This window comes from Hemiscyllium ocellatum, chromosome 37 (genome assembly GCF_020745735.1).
Source record: "Hemiscyllium ocellatum isolate sHemOce1 chromosome 37, sHemOce1.pat.X.cur, whole genome shotgun sequence".
NCBI lineage: Eukaryota > Metazoa > Chordata > Chondrichthyes > Orectolobiformes > Hemiscylliidae > Hemiscyllium > Hemiscyllium ocellatum.
In genome coordinates this window covers 35,174,675-35,199,445 of record NC_083437.1, presented here as the reverse complement: position 1 = coordinate 35,199,445, position 24,771 = coordinate 35,174,675, and the positions used below count along the sequence as shown (strand labels likewise).

At 40.9% G+C, this 24,771-nt stretch overlaps 1 protein-coding gene across 9 annotated transcripts in view; it reads left to right on the top strand.

Moving 5' to 3' along the window:
- LOC132833495 (protein polyglycylase TTLL10-like) overlaps window positions 1-18,443 on the top strand; it is a 205,285-nt gene extending 186,842 nt beyond the window's left edge. For all 9 annotated transcript variants that reach the window (XM_060851811.1, XM_060851812.1, XM_060851808.1 and 6 more), the window contains 2 exons: window positions 17,367-17,460; window positions 17,613-18,443. In XM_060851811.1, the coding sequence (XP_060707794.1) occupies window positions 17,367-17,460; window positions 17,613-18,226 (708 nt within the window). In that variant the 3' untranslated portion in view covers window positions 18,227-18,443. The remainder of the gene's footprint in view (window positions 1-17,366; window positions 17,461-17,612) is intronic.
- Window positions 18,444-24,771: the final 6,328 nt, after the last annotated feature.

The following is a 24,771-nucleotide window of genomic DNA, read 5'->3' as shown; positions in this document are numbered from 1 at the left end:
ATATGGACATTTTTCAAGATGTCATCATCTATTTCCCACATTCTATATTTTCCATGTCCTTCTCCATAGTAAACACTGATGCAAAATACTCATTTAGTTTCGCTCCGATCTCCTGTGGCTCCATACAGCGGCTGTATTGCCGGTCTTTGAGGGGCCCTATTCTTTCCCTAGTTACCCTTTTGTCCTTAATATATTTATAAAATTCCTTTGGATTCTCCTCAATCCTATTTGCCAAAGCCATCTCATAGCCCCTTTTTGCCCTCCTGTTATCCCTATTAAGTACACATCCACTGCCTTTACACTCTTAATATAAGGATTCACTCAATCTCTGTGGTCTATACTATACCTGATATATGCTTCCTTCTTTTTCTTCAGTAAAACATCTCAAGGAGAAAATGAGGACTGCAGATGCTGGAGATCAGAGTCAAAAAGTGTGGTGCTGGAAAAGCACAGGCAGTCAGGCAGCATCTGAGGAGCAGGAGAGTCGACGTTTCAAGCATAAGGTCTCCATCAACAATTCCTGATGAGGGCCTTATTCTCGAAATGTCGACTCCCCTGCTCCTCGGACACCGCCTGACCGGCTGTGCTTTACCAGCACTACACATTTTGACCTCAATTTCATTAGTTGTCCAGCATTCCCTACACCAACCATTCTTGCCTTTCACCCTAACAGGAATATACCATCTCTGGAGTCTCGTTATCTCATATTTGAAGGCTTCCCATTTTCTAGCTGTTCCCATATTTGCATTCTTCTGCCCTCCAATCAACTTTTGAAAGTTTTTGCCTAATACTGTCAAAACTGGCTTTCCTCCAATTTAGAACTTCAACTTTTAGATCTGGTCTATCCTTTTCCATCACTATTTTAAAACAAATAGAATTATGGTCGCTGGCTCCAAAGTGCTCCCCCACTGACACCTTAGTCACCTGCCCTGCCTTATTTCCCATAGGTCAAGTTTTGCACCTTCTCTAGTAGGTACATCCACGTACTGAATCAGTAAATGTTCTTGTACACACTTAACAAATTCCTCTTCATCTCAACACTTAACATTATGGCAGTCTCAATCGATGTTTGGAAAGTTAAAATCCCCTACCATAATTACCCTAGTATTCTTACAGATAGCTGAGATCTCCTTACAAGTTTCTTTCTCAATTTCCCTCTGACTATTAGGAGGTCTATAATACAATCCCAATAAGGTGGTGATCCCTTTTTTATTTCTCAGTTCCACTAAATAACATCCCTGGATGTATTCCCAGGAATATCCTCCCTAAGTACAGCCATAATGCTAAACCCTTATTAAAAATGCCACTCCCCTCGTCTCTTGCCTCCCTTTCTATCCTTCCTGTAGTATTTGTATCCTGGAACATTAAGCTGCCAGTCCTCTCCATCCTTGAACCACATTTCTGTAATTGCTATGATATCCCAGTCCCATGTTTCTAACCATACCCTGACTTCATATGCCTTCCCTGTTCGGCCTCTTGCACTGAAATAAATGCAGTTTAATTTATTTATCCTACTTTGTTCTCTGCTTTGTTCCTGCCTGCCCTGACTGTTTGACTTGCTCCTTTTCCCAACTGTATCAGTCTCACATTGATCTCTTTCCTCACTACCTACATCTTCAAGAGGAGCTCTTTCTCTTGTTTCTCTTTGGGACTTGGGTAGTGCTGGCTAGACCAACTATATTGCTCTTTCCTGATTACCTGAGAAGACGATATGGCACCTTTTTCTTCAAACTCTGCCCTCACAGCGATGCCACTCCCATGATCGTGTTTGATCAGGACGTTGTGGTGATGGAAGTCACTGGTATGTGTCCCAATCAGAATGACCTGCGAGTTAGCGGAAAACAAGCAGTTGGTGATTTTCCAATCCAGTTGTTGGGTTGGATTTGATTAATTACACGTCATTAAGGGCACTATTCAGAAAGAGAGTATGACAGATATTGCCCCACAGTTTCCAAGTGAACATTCTCCAAGTGCAGCAAAGAGAAAAATCCATCCTAAACTTTCTTCCCATTTAGTTTGACACTCAGAGGCAAAGGGTATTGTTTTACATTATTATTGCATCTATTCCTCTCTCCAAGGATGTTGATGAAAGTATCTTGGACAAGAATTAACTAAACCTACCAAATAGGAATAACTAGTTTCAAATGGCTGAGAGTCCCGATATTTGAACTTGAATTCCTTGTTTGTCTGAAAATGGAAAAGTGCAGCTTTGGCAGATGGTGTCCCAAATGGGACACAGTGGTTCACAAAGGCAACTCACAGCCACCTACTCCAATAAACATTGGCCTCACCAATGCTGGTCAATTGCCATAAATTAATAAAAGAAGATATTAATTCCCTCCCCGTTTGGAGGCAGCCGGATCATTATTTGGTTGAGAGTAAAGATCCTGTTGCCATCGCACCTCAGTCTCAATAAACTCTCGGTCTGGAATTCTCTTGGAATGTCTTCCTACCTCAAAGCTCAATTAACGCTCTTAAGTGAACAGTTAATATCCACTAATAGGCTTCGTCATACTTCTAATGGTAGTCAACCTGCGTTGGCTGGCACAGTCGCTGTGTGGGGAGCTCAAGAAGCAAAGTCAGGTTTGAGTTTCAAGGTGGAGATCCCTCATTCACAGGGACTCACTGCTTGACAGCAGGTCCCAGCATCGAAAAGGGGTGTACTCCCTTGATCCCTCAGCCATCACCCCTCTCCCATGAGTACCTTCACTCACCTATGACAAGCCTCTGACCCTGTCTGATCTCGATCCTCTTAATGGGTGCTCTCTGGTCTGAAAGCAGGTCAACAAGTCATTAAGATTCAAATTGCTATAGGCAATGAAGGTCTCACAGATTAGACACATTGGGTCTGTCCGATTAGCACCTTAAAAATCCAGAAACAATATGATTAACTCTCAAAGATTAATGACGAGTAAAGCTCAAATTCAGAATATTCCATCAGGAATCCCTGTCCTTCGGACATCAGCTGACAAAGGCCGTAGACTAATTTAGAAGTATTTGCAGAGACAAGTCATACCTTCATGATTTCTCAGCAGCAAAGCTAGTCAACACAATAATTAAGTTTGTCATAACTTCTCCCCAGTGGAAAAGTTTCAAAAAGACAAGATGGCCCAGCACAATATAAGGTTACACCATGGAAGTACAACAGTAAAACAGATAGAAATACAAAGCCATGGGCAGAATCTAGAGGCTTTGCCTGATACATCCCCTAATTACCAAATAACCAACTGAGGTAGGCTTAGCAAGAAGTGTAGGCATTGGAGCCTCATTAATGTGCCCAGAAACTACCCAGCTTTTAATATGGTACGCAAGGTATGGGGTAGCAAAGGATATTGGAAATGCCATTGCAGAAAACAAAACCCAAAACAAATGTTTCAATGTTATGAGAACTCAGAAATGGGTGTCAGGCAGGTCCAGCATCTAAGCAAGCAGGAGCACATACCAAATAACAGCAAAACAAGATCCATGAAATATCTAGACAAACTACACAATCATATAATAAGGTTGACCAGCATATTGACACTCAAAGTGGTGACATTTAACATTGTTTACTTCAATGTATGCACCAGCAGAGTGGTAACAGCAGAAGCTTCTGTCACCATCCAGTTATATGCTCAAAATATGCAGGGAGAATTTTATTCATTCACAGGATGAGGACATCGCTGGTTAACCCAGTATTCATTGGCCACCTCTAATGCCCAGAGGGCAGTTAAGAGTCATCCACATTGCTGTGGGTCTGGAGTCACATGTAGGCCAGACCCCAGGTAAGGATGGCAGGTTCCTTCTCTAAAGAGCATTAGTGAATCAGATGAGTTTTTCCTGACAATTAACAATCATTGGACTCTTAATTCCTGATTTTTATTGCATGCAAATTCTACCGTCTGCCATGGTGGGATTCAAACCGATGTCCTCAGAACATTCTCTGGGTTTTTGAATTAAAAATCCAGTGATAATATCACTAAGTATTGTCTCCCCTGAGAGCTGTGCGATACTCATGCAGGTGCAAACAGCCTTCTACTTCATACACTCACCTGGATGGGTGCAGCTGTAACAATACTTAAGAGGTTTGACATTATTGAGGAGAAAGCAGCCTTCTTAACTGGGATCCCATCTACTTTGTTCATCATTCGCTGCTTTCGTCACTTTTTGCACATTTACCATCTACAGGATGCACTGTGCTATCACATCGAGGGTCTTGTGACAGGATCTTTCAAACCATGCTCTCCACCACCCAAAAGGACAAGAACAGCAAATGCATGGAAGCACCATCACCTGCAAATTCCCCTCCATTCCACACACTTTCCTGACCTGTAACTATATTGTGTTACTTCTTGTCTCTGGATCAAAATTCTGGAACACGCGCCCTTATAGCACTGTCAGTGTCGCTATATCCTATGATTCAAGAAGACAGCTCAACACCACCTTCTCTAGAGCAATTAGAGATGGGCAATAATTAGTTTAGATTAGATTCCCTACAGCATGGAAACAGGCCCTTTGGAACAACATTGACCCTCCAAAGAGTAGCCCACCCAGACGCAGTCCCCTCCCCTATATTTACCCCGGACTAATGCACCTAACACTATGGGCAATTTAGCATGGCCAGTTCACCTGACCTGCACATCTTTGGATTATGGGAGGAAACCCACGCAGACACGGGGGAATGTACAAACTCCACACAGACAGTCACCCAAGGCAGGAATCAAATCCAGGTCCCTGGCGCTGTGAGGCAGCAGTCACCTGTAATGGCCATATTGCATGAATGAATAACGAACAATAAAGCTGGGCAGATAAACATATTGCCAATAGGTTTCAGAAATTTGTTAATTTATTGCTCTGAATTTTAAAAATTCAGACACTAAGTTATTTTGTTGTTTTGGCATGTAGGCCAGAGCTGAAAATGTGTTGCTGGAAAAGAGCAGCAGGTCAGGCAGCATCCAAGGAACAGGAAATTCGACGTTTCGGGCATAAGCCCTTCATCAGGGCTTATGCCCGAAACGTCGAATTTCCTGTTCCTTGGATGCTGCCTGACCTGCTGCGCTTTTCCAGCAACACATTTTCAGCTCTGATTTCCAGCACCTGCAGACCTCACTTTCTCCATGTAGGCCAGAGCCCAGGTAAGGATGGTAAGTTCTTTGAGGGGAAAACTTTCAGACATCAAAAAGGTGGATGATGTGTATGATCTGTGTGTACCTTTGCAGGGATGTGTCTTAAACAATCACAACATTCCTTGACAGAATTAGTTGTATCATCTTGTTGGTCAGTCTGAAGCAGTAACGATCATATTAAATAGATAGTCTTAAATAGTCTTCAAGAAATGAACTCAAATCATTAATAAGGCAATATACAAATGATAATGATGCAACTGATGATGTTACACTAACATTGGTAGGGAAGTTTGGAAGAAGATAGGATACAGTGGGATATGGATCAGTTGCAGTTATGGGCAGAGAAATGGCAAATGGAGTTTAATCCAGAGAAGTGCGAGGTGCTGCACATTGGGAGATCAAATGCTAAGGAAAAGTATACAGTTAATGGCAGGACCCTGAACAGCATTGATGCACAGAGGGATCTTGGGGATCAAGTCCATAGCTCCCTGAAAGTGGCCACACAAATAGATAGGATGGTAAAGAAGACATACGACATGCTTGCCCTTATTGGTCAGGGAATTGAGTACAAGAGTCAGAACGTCATGTTGAAGCCTTATAAAACTGGTTAGGCCACACTTAGAGTATTACATTCAATTCTGATCACCACATTACAGAGAGAATGTGGAAGATTTGGAGAGGGAGAGGTTTACCAGGATTCTGCCTGGATTAGAAGATATGAACTGTAAGGAGAGAGAAGAAAAACTCAGGTTGTTTTCTCTGGAGCATCAGAAGCTGGGAAGAGACATAATAGATGTATATAAAATTATGTCATGGATAGATAGGGTTGACGGTCAGACCTTTTTCCCAGAGTTGAACTGTCTAATATTGGGGAACGTGTATTTAAGTTGAGCGGGGAAATTCAAAGGACATGAGAGGGACAGGAGCTTTATACAGAAAGTGGTAGGAGTCTAGAACATGCTGCCAGGAGTGGTGATGGAAGTAGATAAGATAGGGGCATTTAAGGGACTTTTAGATAACACATAAATATACAAGAAATGGAGGGATATGCGCCAAGGGCCGGCAGAAGGGATTAGTTTAATTTGACACCATGTTTGGCACAGCATCTTGGGCAAAAGGGCCGTTGCTGTGCTGAACTGTTCTATGTTCTATATGGCACTCAAAAGATCTATGAAGGATAGAGATTTTAGACACTCCAGTAAAGACCTGTATTTAGTATTCTGAAGTACACTGATACACATAAAGGAGTGGAGGAGCCTTAGGATAAGGAGCCAACAATACGTGTATGTGTAGATTTCCACATCCCAGAGAAACCAAGGAGAAATATCTAACATTGCTAGTAGCAGCATTGGCTGAATATCAAGAATAAAGCAACTGATATGTTTATGTTGAAGGGAAGAACATAATAATGTCAACTAATACAGGATCGTTGACAACAGTGTGCCATGTTCTCAGAGTGGTCAACACATGACCTCCGACCCAAGAATTTGATGCATTTGTGGGGTGTCTAAGAGCCTTTGGGTAAAGTTGAGGGTGTTGAAAAACGTATTTTTCTAGCTGCAATCAGTTACAGGATTTCTACTCCAGAACTGACCAATTAGAAAATGGCACACTTAATAAGCAAGATCCATTGATCAGTGCGGCTGGCAGATGTTGCTTGCCTGTGTTCTGGTGCCACAGTAATTTGCCAGGTGCGCCTACAGAGACTTGTATGCTAAATATTTAATGACTATTATAAAGATTCAGCATCAAGGTTTTAGCCTAGAAACAGCTGACAGAAAATGCATGTGAGAATCTCATGCCCATGACAAGTACAGTGAATACCATCAGAGGCATTCAATCTTGGCCACAGTAAAATATGCTACCTCGCATAATCCCCTCAAAAGGGAGCTCAGAGTCAGAGATAGCCATGATAAATAGGCAGGAGCAGTCCTCTGCTGGCCAAGAATAAATTCAGCACCAAACGGAAACTGCAGCTTTGAATGACCGTCTGATCATTTGAATGCTACCTCGCATTTAAAAGTGACTGAAATTCACATCGTTGTTTTCAAATCCTTCTATCAAATCCATCACGCCACCATCGCCCCCAATCACCCTCCCCAAATGTCTGTAATCACGTCTGGCTCCACAATCCTTTGAGATCTCTGCAGCTCATCCAATTATTCTGGCTTCTCATCCTGCATCATTGTCACATGTCTCCAGGTGCCTCTGGGATTCCCTACCTTGACCTCTCCTCTTCCCTTTCCTTTATGGCATTCATATTTCTTTGATGAATTGCTTTCGGTGACTTTACCTAGTATCTTTGCATTGTTCCTTGTAAATATTGCAGTTATTTGCTGCCATCTTGTGGATATTCAAAGTATTAGTTACACTGAAAGACTTGCAAACTCATTAAGATGTTGTAAAAGATCATAATTCTTTATTCTGACAAACAAGAATTTAGCGGCCCTCCAGCCTCTACCCTTTCCAGGTAGATATGTCTGTGACCAAACTGCCCCTTCTAATATAGTACTTTTTAATTTATAGGGAGGCAATGGCCAAGTGGTATTATTGCGGGACTGTTAATCCAGAGACCCAGGTAATGTTCTGTGGTCATGCATCTGAATTGTGTCACGGCAGATGATGGAATTTGAATATCTGGAATTAAAAGTCTACTGATGACCATGAGTCAATTGTTGGAAAATCCATTTGGTTCACTAATGTTCTTTAGGGAAGGAAACTGCCATCCTTACTTGGTCTGGCCTACATGTGACTCCAGACACACAGCAATGTGCTTGACTCCGATTAGGGATAGACACTAAATGCTGGCCAAGCTGCCAATACCCTTGTCCCGTGAATGTTTCGAAAAGTAAATTACAAACACAGAGAATCAAAATGACCATTCATTCACACAAAAAAAATCACAGTAGCTCAATTTTAAAATTGATTTTATAATGTGTAATGGTAAAGTCGGATTTATAGCTAGTTCCGGTTTTGCCTGTGGCTTGAACAAAGGTGGAAGAGTGGTCCTCGGCAATCCAACATCCTATGGGACCTGCCCAGAAATATTAGCTTGAGGTTTCTCAGCCATTCGATTACCGAATAACCACGTCCATTCCCTGCTCAACCAAACATTGCCAGGGATTAAGGACATTAGTGAAGGACGATAACAGCACCTTAAAGTTACTTAATCCTGTTAACAAGGTAAAATGCCTAGTGCATCACAAGAGAGTTATGAAACAAAATTTAATTCCAAGCCACATAAGGAATCATATATCAGGGAAAACAAGGCTGAGAATTTCAAAATCAGGACATTGTGGTCAGTGTAGTTTGATGCAAGCAGACTGATGGATGAATGAGACTGCACGAGTTAGGAGAAGGACTGCTGAGTTTTGGGTACGCTGAAGTTTGCAGATGCAGGACCTGGGTTCGAATCCTGCCATGGCAGATGATGGAATTTAAGTTCAATGAAAAAAATCTGGAAATAATGATCTAATGATGAGACCGTTGTCTGTTGTGAGAAAAACCTAATTAGTTCATTAATGTAGTTTAGGGAAGTAAACTGTCATCAGACTTGGACCTGGACCCGATTTACCACCCCCTGAGAAAAAGAACAGAAAATGACATCACCGTGGGAGATGACATCACAGGAAATGACATCATCAAACCAAAGGGACCTAAACATATAAGTAAAAAGCAGGAATCATCAACAATGCTTCATCTGGAGGCTCACTGAAGATGTTACCTAGTATTGTGTCGAAACGTTTGAAAATGAACCTTCCTGCTCAGCGAGCAAACCTGCATCCTGAAAAATCTGCAGTTGGATATATCACCTGGACCAGATGGACTATACCCAGAGTTATGAAGGAGATAGCTGAGGAAATTGTGGCGGTACTGGTGGTGATCTTTCAGGAATCATGGGAATCAGAGAGGGTCCCAGGGGACTGGAGAATGGCTAATGTAACACTTCTGTATAAGAAGGGAAAGAGGTAAAAGACAGGAACTTAAAGACCAGTTAGCCTGACTTCAGACCCTGGTAAGATTTGAGAGTCCATGATGAGATTGCCAATACTTTGAATCACATGGTAAAATAGTGCTGAATGGGCATGGCTTCTTCATGCCTGACAAATTGTTTTAATTCTTTGTGAAGGTAACGAACAAGTTAGTCAAAGGAGAGCCAGTTGGATTTCCAGAAGGCTTTTGACAAGAGGCTACAAGATAACATAAGACGCCATGGTGTTAGGGACAAGTGTTAAAGACAGAGAGTGAGGATAAAGTGGATTTTTTTCAGGATGGTAGGCAATGACTAGTGCAATTCTGCAAGGGTCATTGTTGGGATAACTTTACATTATATATTCACAATGTGGATATGGGAACTGAGGACATTGTTGCTAGGTTTGAAGATGACATGAAGATTGGTGGAGGGACAGATAGTGTTGAGGAGGCAAGGAAGCTGCAGAAGGACTTGGACAGGCTTGGAGAGTGGGCAAAGAAGTGGCAAATGCAATATAATGTGGGTTATTGGGAGGTTAAGCACTTATACATAAAGAATAGACACATAGACTATCTTCTAAATGGGAATGTTTTCAGAAATCTGAAGTACAAAGCAACTTAGGAGTCCTAGTTCAGGATTTGCATCAGGTTAACAGATAGGTTCAGTTGGCAGTTGGGAAGGCAAATGCAACGTTAGCTTTTCAAGAGTGGTAGAGTACAACAGCAGAGATGTTCTGCTCAGTCTGTATAAGATTTAAAGAAATGAAAGCTTTATTTATATAATGCCTTTCATGACTTTGACACATTATAAGACCAGTGAAGTCTGGTCAGTGTTATACTGTTTATAATGTCAGTAGTACAATACTCATACAAAAGCAAAATCTAAAACAAGTTCTCAAGGTGACTCAGGTAGAAGATATTTGTGTGATATTAACAGCTGAGATGGTGGATGTAGGCTGCAACAGTAGGCAGATCCTCAGATGTTGAGATTTGCTTGCCAATGGAATTGGATCTGCCTTTTGATTGCTGATGTGTGATACTAGCATATATCCCACACAAGTTGTCTAACTGGAGGAGTTACAACCCCACACTCCCATGACCACTGACATAGAATTTCAGATGTTGACAATCATACACACGAGTGAGTGATTGCAGACAATGACACTTTCGTATAGAGTTTTTTCACATATGTGGTGAAAACACAAGAAAGAGAAAATAAATAGTTTAAAATTGCACAAGTGATGTGTGTGATTACTTCTGTGGTACATTGTCAAATACTCCACCTTTTTATAAAAAGTCTAACTTAGAGTAGCACTATTCAAAATTCAGAGGCGCCCTCTACATGTTCATATATAGAAGTGTGTCTAAATTAACGTGACTAAATGTTTTTTATTGAAAATCTCAGTAAAATAAAATTGTATTCACATTACTCAGTACGCAGCACTAAATATTACATTTTATGATGATGAGAAGCACCTTAATAGCAGACACAAAGTCCTGTTTACTATAGTAATAGAGTTGGAAACACAGAAATTAGGAACAGGAATGGGCTGTGATCTGCCACTTAACACAATACTGTTACAGTAATGCAACAGGATCTTCAGCAGCAGATGCCTGATAGTGACAGGGGGTTACTGAACAAGGTAGCTGAACAGTTTGCCAGGACCTCCACCAGCAGGTGGTGACATTGAGGAAGGGCAGCTGGAATAGTCGATCGGACTCCCAGTGGAAAATAATATGGTCTTTAATGGATGGAGGGATGATGGGAAAGGGAGTAGATATACAAAGGCTTCAATAGCCCGATGTAAACCACAGACTTTGTTCTATGTGTACACCATAAATAATTCCTTGTTATTCCTTAATTTCTCTTCCTGTTTGTAATGATCTGATGTCAATTAAATAAATAATCCACCCTTCATGATCTTTGGGTTTTCTGTCGGTGGTCAAGTCTCATGTCACATGACCATTCAGCCCATCAAATAGCCATGTGCCACCTTAACCACTCACCCACTTACCTATCACCTTACCCACTGACCTTTCACCTTACCCAGTCACCCACTTACCTATCACATTACAGAGCAGCAACTGTTAATAGAGGTACTATGGATGGGTCAAGCAGTCTGCCACTAACAGATTATCAGAAATGACCAACTGAATGATTAGTGTACCAGTAACTTTTGTAGATAGTACACACTGCTGTTACTGAGCATTGGTGGTGGCAGGAGTGGATGCTTGTGAATTTGGTGCCAATCAAGTGGGCTGCTTTGTCTTGAATGGTGTCAAGTTTCTTGAGTGTTGTTGAAGTTGCACCCATCTATCCATACTTCTGATTTATGCCTTTTAGACGTTGGGCAGGTTTTGGGGAGTCAGGAGATGAGTATTCCTGGCCTCTGACCTGCTCTTGTAGCCGCTGTGTTTCTATGACCAGTCCAGTTTTGTTTCTGGTCAATGATAATCTCAAGGATGTTGAGAGTGGTGGATTCAGTAATGGTAACACCATTGAATATCAAGGAGCAGAGGTTAGATCATTTCTTAATGGAGATGGTCATAGCCTGGCATTTTTTGACACTAATGGTACTTGCAAGTTGTCCCTCCAAGCCTGGATATTGTCCAGATCTTGTTGCATTTGACCATGGACTGCTTCAGTCAGAGGTGTTGTGAATGCTGCTGAACATTATGCATTCATTGGCTAACATTCCCATTTCTGACCTTATGGTGGAGGGAAGATCATTGATGAAGCAGCTAAAAATGGTTGGGGCTAAGACACTACCCTGAGAAACTCTTGTAGAGATATCCTGAAGCTGAGATAACTCATGTCCAACAACCACAACCATTTTCCTATGTGTCTAGTGTGTCTCTAACCACCAGTGAGTTCATCCCCGATTCCCATTGATTCTACTTTTACTAGGGCTCCTTGATACCACACTTGGTCAACTATGGCCTAGGTATCAAGAGCTTTGCTCTCACCTCACGTCTGGAATTAAGATCTTTTGTCCATGTGTGAACCAAGGCTGTAATGAGATCATGAGCTAACGGAACCCTAGCGGAACCCTAGCGGAATCATATTATGGAAACATAGAATCCCGACAGCGTGGAAACAGGCCCATCAGCCCAAATAGTCCGCACCAACCTTCTGAAGAGTAACCTGCCCAGACCCATTCCCCTACTCTATTATCCTATATTTACCCTTGACTAGTGCACCTAATCTACACATCCGTGGACACTCTGGGCAATTTAGAATGGCCAACACCCTAATATGCACATCTTTGGATTGTGGGAGAAAACCAAATCACCCACAGGAAACCCACACAGACACGGGGAGAATGTGCAAACTCCACACAGACAGTCGACTGAGGCTGAGTCCCTGGCACTGTGAAGCAGCAGTGCTAACCACTTAGCTGCCATGCTGCCCAAAGACTGGGTATCACTGAGCAGGTCATTGCTGAGCAGGTGTCCCTTAATACACTGTTGATGACAACTTCCATCATTTTACTGATAATCGAGAATAGACTGATGGGGAAGTAATTGGTTGGGTTGGGATTTGTCCTGCTTTTTGTGTTCAGGGCATACCTGGGCAATTTGCATATTGTTGGGTAGATGGTAGTGTTGCACAGTGTTGCTGCACTAGAACAGTTTGACTCGGGGAGGGGAAAGTTCAGGAGTCTTCAGTACTGTTGCCAGAATATTGTCAGGGCCAATAGCAGTATCAGTGTCTCCAACCATTTCATGAATTCACATAGAATGAACCAAATTGGCTGAAGACTGATATCTATGTTCCATCATTGAGGATGAGGATATTTGTGAAGCATCCTCCTCCATGAGTTGTTTAATTGTCTCCCATTATTCACGGCTGTAGGGGGCAAGGACTGCAGAGCTTAGACCTAATCCCATTTGCTATCATTTGCTCCTTGTGCTATTTGAGACACAAGTTGCCCTGTTTGGAAGCTTCATCTGGTTGACACCTCATTTTCCCTTTCCTGAAGTTTATGTGAGAATGTAATTGAATGATCCAAACTCAGAATTGCATCAGGTAATCTCAGGGGGAGTGGCTATCCTACAAAGTGCCTATCCTATCCCAGAATGATTCAGCCTTCTGGACATGCCATAGTGGACTACAATGATACAAATGACTGTTGCTTTAAAATTCAATATCTAATTGTTTGTTCGCTTATACTTTAACCAATATTTTGTCTATTGTTCAAAGGCCCTACCACAAAATAATAACACAAACAAAGAACTGAATACTTTATATAATGAATTCTTGTCTCTTAATACAGCTCACAGCTCACAATTATGTCAGTATTGTTGTGGTTCTGTTTGCCGAGCTGGAAGTTTTTGTTGCAAACGTTTCGTCCCCTGGCTAGGCGACATCCTCAGTGCTTTGGAGCCTCCTGCGAAGCGCTTCTTTGATGTTTCTTCCGGTATTTATAGTGGTCTGTCCTTGCCGCTTCCTGTTGTCAGTTTCAGCTGTCCGCTGTAGTGGTTGGTATATTGGGTCCAGGTCGATGTGTTTGTTGATGGAGTTTGTGGATGAATGCCATGCCTCTAGGAATTCCCTGGCTGTTCTCTGTTTGGCTTGCCCTATGATAGTGGTGTTGTCCCAGTCGAATTCATGTTGCTTGATGTCTGTGTGTGTGGCTACTAGGGATAGCTGGTTGTGTCGTTTCGTGGCTAGTTGATGTTCATGTATGCGGATTGTTAGCTATCTTCCTGTTTGTCCTACATAGTGTTTTGTGCAGTCCTTGCATGGTATTTTGTACACTACATTAGTTTTGCTCATGTTGGGTATCGGGTCCTTCGTTCTAGTGAGTTGTTGTCTGAGCGTGGCTGTTGGTTTGTGTGCCGTTATGAGTCCTAAGGGTCGCAGTAGTCTGGCTGTCTGTTCATCCTATGATGATAAGAAAAAGACAAACACATAACCTCAACACCAAGGAGAGGGAAGCACTGAAAGCACTAAGAAATGATAAGAACATAATCATACTACCAGCAGATAAAGGCAGAATGACGGTCATCCTAGATAAATCAGATTATATCCAAAAAGCGCAACAACTACTCGCAGACACCAACCCCTGCCAAATGAAGGAATTTGACCCTACACCACAACTCACCAATAGAATAAATAACACACTAAGGAATCTACAAAAAAAACGGACAGATAACCAAAGCTGACCTACAAAGAATGAAACCAGAAAGCAACAACACCCCCAGATTCTATGGACTACCTAAAGTACACAAACCAGACATCCCACTCAGACCCATAGTATCACTACCAGGGACACCATCATACAAACTGGCCAAAGAACTACAACAGAAACTGAAACACCTGGTCAGCGGATCCAAACACTCCATACAATCAACACAAGAATTCTTGGACATCATCAGAAATATACACATAGACAAAGAAGAAACCATGATCTCATTCGACGTGACGGCACTGTTCACTTCGATTGACAAAACCCTAGCCAGAGAAACAATAGCCAACCTACTGGACATACAGAATAGAAAACAGGACGCGGAACCTATCAACAAAGACGGCATACTTAAACTGCTGGACTTGTGCCTCACTACACACTTCACATTCAACAACCAGATATATGAACAAATCAACGGAACACCCATGGGATCACTAATCTCGGGACTCATAGCAGAGGCAGTTATGCAAAGGTTAGAACAAACAGTCCTACCACAAATTCAACCCAAATTCTGGGTCAGATATGTCGATGACACGTTTGTAATTATTAAAAACACGGAAATAGAGAAAACACACCGGATCATCAACGCCACACTCACAGGAATCCGATTCACAAGAGAAGAAGAAAAGGATAGCCAACTCCCATTCCTAGACGTGATAGTACAGAGAACACCGAACGGAGAATTCACCACAAAGGTATACAGGAAAGCAACACACACAGACCAAGTCCTAAACTATGAAAGTAACCATCCCAACACACACAAACGAAGCTGCATCAGGACACTATTCAAAAGGGCCACAACACACTGCAGTACACCAGAACTGCAAAAAGAAGAAGAGGAACACCTCTACAATGTATTCGCCAAAAACGGATACCCGCGCAACTTCATCAACAGATGCCTAAGAGAAAGACCACGGAACGAGGACATGCCACAACCCAAAGGACTAGCCACACTACCATACATCAGGAGCGTTTCTGAACTGACAGCCAGACCACTGCGACCCTTAGGACTCATAACAGCACACAAACCAACAGCCACGCTCAGACAACAACTCACTAGAACGAAGGACCCGATACCCAACATGAGCAAAACTAATGTAGTGTACAAAATACCATGCAAGGACTGCACAAAACACTATATAGGACAAACAGGAAGATAGCTAACAATCCGCATACATGAACATCAACTAGCCACGAAACGACACAACCAGCTATCCCTAGTAGCCACACACACAGACATCAAGCAACATGAATTCGACTGGGACAACACCACTATCATAGGGCAAGCCAGACAGAGAACAGCCAGGGAATTCCTAGAGGCATGGCATTCATCCACAAACTCCATCAACAAACACATCGACCTGGACCCAATATACCAACCACTACAGCGGACAGCTGAAACTGACAACAGGAAGCGGCAAGGACAGACCACTATAAATACCGGAAGAAACATCAAAGAAGCGCTTCGCAGGAGGCTCCAAAGCATTGATGATGTCGCCTAGCCAGGGGACGAAACGTTTGCAACAAAAACTTCCAGCTCGGCGAACAGAACCACTACAACAAGCCCCCGAGCTACAAATCTTCGCACAAACTCTGTCAGTATAGCATTTTCCCAAGTAATAGTCCCTTACTAAAAGAGAATTTCTGGTAGTGAATATCAATACACGCACCTTGTCAGAATCTCACCTGAAGTTTGAATTCTTACTTTTAGGGGAGAAGTACATGTGGAGATAAAAACGTTATTTCGCTGGTTCAGTAAGGGGCCTGGCTATATTTATGTCTCTCTATTTATACATCATGTCAGTGGTTACTCTCCAAAAGTGATGCTTGGCTCAGAATTGCTTTGAAATGTCCGAAAATTGTATAAGATTCCAAATGGATGCAAGATCTGACTTTCATCAGTGGACAATACTATGCATCCTCTTTCTAATTCCTGTTGTGCTTGTGACGTTTTTCATGATTTGTAATGTATTGTTATTGAGAAAGCACTGCTGATTGTGCAAGTTTATGGTGTGGGCCAGTAACAGAACTGAAGAGAATGAAAGAAACAAGAGGTACTGTATCACAAAGTAACAAATGTTTGAAAGTTCCAAAGAGTGAAAATAAAACTGCGACTGAAGGGAGGGAGAGATGGTGAAAGGATCTGGCAACAACTCTGGAACACTGCAACATCTTTGTGGGGCATAGCATTGTCTATAAGACATTGTATGGGCCGAGATTAATGGTTTATCATAGTTAAAGTTGTGTTTGATATCCATTTCACCCTACTGATTGATTGTAAATAGCAAGATAATTATCTATTGATGCGTTTTACTTTTCAAACATTTGTTTCATTTTGACCAAATGAAGAAAGTCGTACTGAACTCTGTTTCTCTCTCCACAGATGCTGCCAGACCTGCTGCGTTTCTCCAGCATTCTCTGTGTTTATTGTCAGGTCTTGCAGCATTGTGACATCATCAGTAAGCACCCCACCACCAACCTTAAACAGGGAGGGAAGGTTACAGTGTGGGGGTCAGAAGCACAATGTCAGGGTTCCTGTCCAAACCACATAATCTTGTTCAATGGGAGAACATGGCTTCACAATCATTGACAACTTCAGAACAAAACTTTTCTTAACTGACATCTGTTCATTCCAATACAGTCATGTAGAAATCGACCAGGAGCAGATGTCAGGAATCTAAATGAACCTTTCCTGTAGAAACTGAAGTGGTTCATTTCTTCCTCTCCCTGGCCAAACCTAAGTGAAATCAACTAATTCTGCACCAGTGTTCCTTCAAAATTTGCTTCATACTGGTTGATCTACAAACTTCCTTGAGCAACCAAATATTTCTCCTAATGAGAGATAAAGAATTGACCAACCTGTTTATCTGTCTCCCTCTCTCTATCACACACACACACACACACACACACACACACACACACACACACACACACTCACTCACTCACTCACTCACTCTCTCTCTCTCTCTTTTGATCTGCCTGGCTCAGTTATGTACTTAAACCATGGGACAAACATCTGGAAATGATTTCTATGACTTGAGGTTAAATGAAAATTGAATTCAAAGGGTTGACACGTTCTTTTTGATCTGCTTTACAGGTCTGGTTGCTTGAGATCAACTCAAACCCATCTTTACAGATGAATTGTGAAATTCTCAAATCAGTCATTCCCAAAGTAATAAATGAAGCTCTTGGTAAGATGGAAATTTCTATCTTTATGTAGAGTTACAGAAGAATATTTGTACAAATTGACAGAAGCTGAAGGATGCAAATAAATATTTATTTATGAATAATGGAATAGCTATTCAATTGGAGTTTTCTTCTCTTTCTTTCTCTCTGCTATTAGATCTGATATTTGAGATCTTCACAAAGTGTTCTAGAGGACTGTACATCATGCCGCTTGAGGCACAGAGAGAATTTGTCCTCCTTTATAATGGTTCCCCAAAAGAGCCATTTGAGAAGAGATTTAAGGCAAGGCTTGAATACAGAATTTCGGAGAGAGCAACCATTCTTAAACGGCCTCAAAAGGCTGACAACAGGCCCCAGATAAAGGTTCTGACTAGTTTAGAGTTTATACCAACGTTAGATTCTACTCTAAATCACACAAAAGAAACTCAGAGGTTTAGGTCACTGCTCTCACAAAGGCCACTCCCGGAAATTTCGCTAGTACAGCACCTGAGTTCTGCCAAGGCTAGACTTAAAAATAATCAACAGCCAAGCAACCATTCAACTGGAGTGTCTTCAGAGGAACAGAGTCAAACCAAGCACAGCTCAGAGCCAGGCCTTTGCAAAGAAAGAACAGCAGCTACACAGTTAATACGCAAAAAACATTCTGCCAGTCGTCAGCTGTGCAAAAGCTTGGAGAACACCTTGATGACATTTAATGCTTCCTTTCATTCCCTGATCATCACCAGGACTCCACTTACATCCAAGAAAGCCACTGCAAACTATCTGAGATGAAAGTTCGCTCCAAAGAAATCAACACATGACATAACTTAGTCACTACTGGCAGGAATGTCTTTTTGTTTAATAGTTCATGCCAGTATTAAAAGTAAATTTGATTAATGGAAAGCCAATCATGAAGTGTTTAAGAAGCACCACCTCAGAGGTGAGCCAGTGACTTTATGTCACACCTGACACTGTGTAGTCAATGCTCCATTACAATCATAAGTTACTCAGCTCTAATCAATAAAGTGTTTATAGTGCAAGTTTAAGAGTCTTTGATAATTGTGTGTCTGTCTGTTTTATTTTTGTGAAATTAAAATCTTTCTTATTGTTTGTCATGGTTTGTTCAGAATAAATGTGTCCTAGGCTAACTTTCTGGAGCAGGTTAACACAAGAATCCACCAAATTCCTAGAAATAATGGGGAGATAAAGAGTTAGATGTCAAGCAAATGGTGGAGCTGGGTAAATCAGCCAGCAAGTATCAGAGACTCATATTCACATCTCTGTGTTGAACTTGCTGGTAACATTGAGCATTAATAACTAATCTATAACATTAATCTTTACCACAAAATGTAGCCTTATTGAACTGAACTTATCTAATTAATTGAAATAAGGATATTAAACAGGACATTGCTATTCAGAATGCAGGCATATTTCTGAAGTACTTTTATGAAATGGTTCTACTGATGTTAACCTGTGCTTACAAGCAAACAAATAAGACGACTGGCCACCTGCTTGGTGCAAGCACATGTTTGAAACTTTGCAAAGGTGCTTTTTGGTTAAAATGGTATACAACTGTCGAAATAGAGATCAGAGACATTGGACCCACATTAGATCCTCATTTTACGTTGAATTAGTTGATCTCAATCAGGATAGTTGGTCCTGATGGCTCCTGGTAATCAGCTATGACTCCCTGATGATCAGCACTGAGTCCTTTTGAAGTTTTGTGTGTGGTCTTTGGCTCCACTGTGATTCCTCCTGTGGTTAGTTAGCTTGTCAATACTGTGTTATTTTGGCTCACATCCAAAAGATACTATTTTTAGAAAGATGCAAAACAGCACCCAGTATCAGTAGATCCATAAACCATCCAGAACTGTTGTCCTCATGAAGTGGACAGAAAGAAAATTGGGAATCACAAGAGGAGGAGAAATGACAGAGAAGAGTTCATTTGTAAATCAGTTCAACATTATAAAAAAAGAAGGTTTTTTTATTCAGTTTTAATATAAGAATATTTGCAGCAAATTCATAGAATGTTTCTCCTGCACTCATGAGACATCAGCATCAACATTTGAATTATATTTATGTAATGAAGCATTCACTTCTTTAAAGATATAGCCAGGAGGAATATTTGATTTAAAAAAAATTCTTCCAATTTCAATGTACTTCAGATTTTTTTCTATTGAAAATTATGTTCGTTTATCTGGACAAGAGGAAGGTTTATAATGGAGTTCCCTCGTGATCAGGATCTCTGCTCCTCTTTGTATGTATTATTATTATCTTAGATGATATTACGACTGGACAAGTCTGATTCTAAATCTGAAATCTGGCTTGATTTTTTTTTTGGTTTTAACAAGATAATCTTTCAATGCACCACAAATGCACAATGCCGCGGATTCGGTTTTAACAATTATACAAATATTTATTATGCAAAAGAAATGAAGATAAAATAGAATACACAAAACTATTTAGCATAACATTTAAAGATTAATAAACTCTTAGTAAAAATACAATCCCATTAATTCCAGCAGCATCCCATTGTAATAATAAACACCAAAGAGAATGCGCATCTCTGTAAGGGTTCGACTTAGCTTTGATCATGAAAGTCTGATATTCTCTTCCTTGATTCATTATATAATGATTGCAAACGTGCTCAGCTTCAAATAACCCTTCTACAGTTTTAACCAAAGACTTCTGGTCTGGAACATTGAAGCAAAACTCCTAAAACTGAGGGAACCTCTTTTTAATAATTCTAAACTATTTCCTCCATTTTGTAATGAGCAGCTGCTTTATACATTCAGTTTCAGTTGGGAACCAATGCAGAATTGTCCCAAACTGAAAGTTAAAAGCTGTTTTCCAAGATACACCAAAGACCAACCCCTCCCCCCAACACCTCCCCCCCCCCCCCGCTAAAAAATGTAGAATCTTTAATCTTGAAAGGATAATGTAGTACTCAATTTACATTGTTTTTTCATAAATTCTTCCAAAGTGAAAACAGAATTCCAATTAGATTTCAAAACTATTTCTCTCAGACTACATTTTTTAAAAAGAAACCACCATGACAACAGGAATACTGAAGCTAATCAGCAAACACCTCTGACACACAAATAGTCAAGTAGTTGATAAAATATAATGCAGAAAGGTGTGCAGTGTTTAATCTTGATGGGAAGAGAAGCAACATAAAACAAAGGGTGTGATTTTATAGGGACTGCAGAAGCTAGGGACATATATACATATGTATGTCTATCATTGAAGGTAGGATACGTTGAGAGAGTATTTAATAAAACATAGAGTACCTTAGGCATTATTATAAAGGCATGGAATTCAAAAACAAGGAAGTTATGTTAAAGTTGTACAAAATACTTGTTCAGCCAGAGCTGGAGGATTGCCTCCAGTTCCAGATTCCAGACTTTAGGAAGAATATTAAGGTGTCAGAGATAGACAAGATTCACATGAATGTCATGGAAAACTTCAGTTACTTAGATAGATTGGAGAGGTTGGGATGGAGATGAAAAATGTGAAAAAAGGATCAGTAGTGATGCTCAAGATCACAAGAGGTCTGGACACAGAGTAAATACAAAGAAACCATCCCCATTGGTGGAAGGATCAAGAACCAGGGTGTGCAGATTTAAGATAACTGGCAAAACAAGCAATTGACTCAGATGGAGAAATATTTTCATGCAGTGAGTGGTTAGAATCTGGAGTGTGCATCTTGAGAGGGTGGTGGAAACAAATTCAAGTGAAGCACTCAAATGGAATTGGATCACCTGGAAAAGGAGAAAACGTATAGGACTACAGGGAGAAAACAGGGAAGGGGCACTAGGCAAATTGCTCGGTCCAAGAGCAAGCACAGACATGACAGGTCAAAAGGCCTCTTTCTATATTACACCGTTACAGTGTGTTGAATAGAACTCTACAAATTTGAGGTACTCAGCATTGATATCAGGTTTGTGTAGGTGTAGCACAGTAAGATGAAGAATAAAGTTCATATCCTCCTCTTCAGTGTCTATTTAGTTGGGTACAGAATGACCCCTCTATACTGTTTTTTTTCCCCCAATGTCTCAAAATGACTCCTTTATATAAAATCAGCCCAGTCACCAAATTAGGATTAGGTTCATACTGTAAATCCTTCCTTAGATTTCAAGACAGCTAGTGTCCTGCACATTGCACTGACCATTTTTGAGGCAAAAGTCTTTAACTATGTACGAAGCAAACCTACTACTCCTGAACACTTCCAGCTGCCAGTAGTTTATGTGTTGAGTCAGTCTCGAGGCTTCAGTACGAATGCCAGTTTTTCTGCACAGATGACTTCTACTCTACTGAATTTATTCATTGACTGACATTACAGCAGTGACTAGAATTCAAAAGCACTTCATTGGCTATAAAGTGTTTTGGGATATCCAGTGGTCATTAAAAAGCTCTATCTAAATGTGAATCATTCCTTCTCTGTTAGTCTTCTGTCTGACAAGGGACCAAGCATATTCAGTTGTATAATTACGTGACCTGAATATTTTATTCCAATACAGCACCATCAATCAGAAAGGGTATCTGCATGATTACAGCAATTTCTGTTTTAATTTGAGATCTCTGGAATCTACAGTTTTTATATGTTTATCCTTAATGAATGCTAAATACAGCATTCTGTTGTTTACTGCATGTTCTCAATAGGTATAAGTTTGGATTCCCTGCAGAATGGAAACAGGCCATTTGGCCCAACAAGTCCACACTGACCCTCCAAACAGTAACCCACCCAACCCAATCCCCTTCCCTATATTTACCCCAGATTAATGCAACTAACACTATGGCAATTTAGCATGGCCAATGCATCTAACCTGCATGGCTTTGGATTGTGGGAGGAAACACACAGACACAGGGAGAATGTGCAAACACCACACAGGCAGTCACTGAGACGGGAATCAAACTCGAGTCCATGGCGCTGTGGGGCAGCAGGGCTAACCACAGAGCTACCGTGCCACCCATAATAAGATTTGCTGTTGATACTGAATTCAATACTGGAATAGGAAATAATTTCATAGCAACTGTCAGCTCAGCTCAGTTGGTAAGACATTCATTTCTGATTCAATCAGTTGGGAGTTCTAATCCTTATTTCAGGATCTGAGCCAGTTAGTCCATGCTATTCTTCCACTGCAGGACTGATGGGGACCTGCATTCTTGGAGTTACCATAGTTTGATAAGACCTTAAAGTCACTGATTAAAAGTAACCCGCTTGGTCATTAATGCCATTGCTGTTTGGGTGCAAAATGATTGCAGTGTTTAGTTAATATAGCAACAACCTCACATGTGGAAGTAATTGTATGCAAAGGACTTTCAAATGTCTTGAGAGAAATGATAAGTCACCACAGAGCTCCAACTGAAGTCTTAATACTTCCTTGAGTTTATTCTGTTGAGTATAGAATTAGAGCAGTCCAGTGTGGCTATTGAATTAAATTTTGGAAGAGAGCTGTCCCTGCAATTACTGGTGAAGGTGGCATGACGCTGAGCTTGTCGATGTAAAGAAGCATTGATTTATGCACATCTATGACAAATATATATTGAAAATGTTAAAATGCAATTTTCCTTGTTAAAGTTAAATGTAACACAGATTATTTAGCAACAGTGCACTTTCAGTTTTGAAACATAGATAGGTTTCAACCCATCTACTTGTTCTTCGAGATATTTTTACTCAACCTGTTCAGATACGTTATGACAAATATCTGGGCTAGGTGAGACTTGATCCAATCTTCTGGCCCAGAGGTGGGGACACACTCATTGCACTGGAAGTGCCCTTACTTGTCCTTCCATACTTCTAGATGTTGAGTACGTTCAAGACAGGGGTTGATAGGTTTCTATGTATTAAAAAATGTCAAAAGCATAGTGGACAAAGTGGTATTGATTGAGAGGATCAGTCCCTATTCCACTGAATGGTCAAAGACTGAATAGCCTATTCCTGTTCCTGATTCTTAAATTCTTAAGAAGTGTTCAGAAAACTTAGCTGGGACCTGATTCTGGCATTACTGCAGGAATGGACATGGTATGTGATCAAGGTTCAATAGGATTAGGGGTCATCCATATAAAGCGAATGTGAATAAGGTGAGTTTATAACTTTACTGAAATAATTTTAGTGCCTGTAATATTGAATGCAGTGATGTCAAAGCAGTGTTCCAGCATGTCAGCTGATTCCTATCTGATGTTTGAAAAGGCTCTAGAAACAACACCTTTTTTTTCAATGCTGGTGAAACGAGTTTGATCAAATAAACATTCTGACAGATGTTGTGTGGTGAAGAACTCTGTAGAATTAAAGTCAGTATTCTGAAGTAGAAAGAACCTTAATTAAAGATTCACATCAAGGCTAATAAAGGTCCAGATGGTAATATACTTCTTGGCAGCTGCCTGTTTTTTTTGATTTGGTGAGTTTAAATTTAAATGTCTGTTTCTTGGGATCAGCTGCAGAATGCAAATTCTTAATGTGATCAGTGCCCTGAATGGTGCTGAGTGAGTCATGCAACTAAATGTTACATTTCAAAAGGAGAATGTATTTTCTTCTTTGAAAAGTAAGGATCCTTGTGCGGTTATTATGATAGTTCAACTCCTCAATTAAAATGGAAGCAGTACCTTTTTTGCTACCTTTGGAACATAAATTTGATTGAGTTCACTACGTCCCATACCTGGATTCAGCTGGTTGACACTGATCCAAGGAAATTGAAATGGAACAAGCAACATTTGGTGGGAATTAGTGACAATTATATAAATCTGAAAGCCTGCTCATCTACTGCTAAAGATTGGTTATCTTGTTCAACTTCCAGCACTAGCCCTTGTGACTTGATTCGACTCGAGTTGCTTGTCCTCCTCATCCATCCCAACTCTGACTGAGCTTACTTCATCCAAGCTAACACTGGTGTAATTTTCCCCTCTTAAGAGGTGATGGAGAAGGTAGTGGTAGGGGAAGATAACTGGGTAGATTGGCTGTGAGATACTGCTCTGTACTTCCCACTCCTGCTGAAAACTTAAAATCCCTGGTTCTGTAGTTTGGAGCTTGGCCACACTCATTCAGGCTGCTTCTATTGTTCCAGCTTTCAAAGAAAAACACCTAAGGCTTCACAAGTTGTTTATCTTCTTATAGACTGCTCATTACTTGCCCCTCAATCTCTCTCTCTAAAAGAAACCCAGACAAAACGCTCCTCTTAAAGCTATAGCATCATTACACATGATCCCAGCAAACAGATTAATTTGGTGCTGGAACTTCATTGAATTGGTTCCAATGTGCAGTCTGTGCTATTTAATGCCAGCCAGTTTGTTTGTGTGGGGTGGGCATTGAGTTGCTCTGCTCTATAGGGAAGTACACC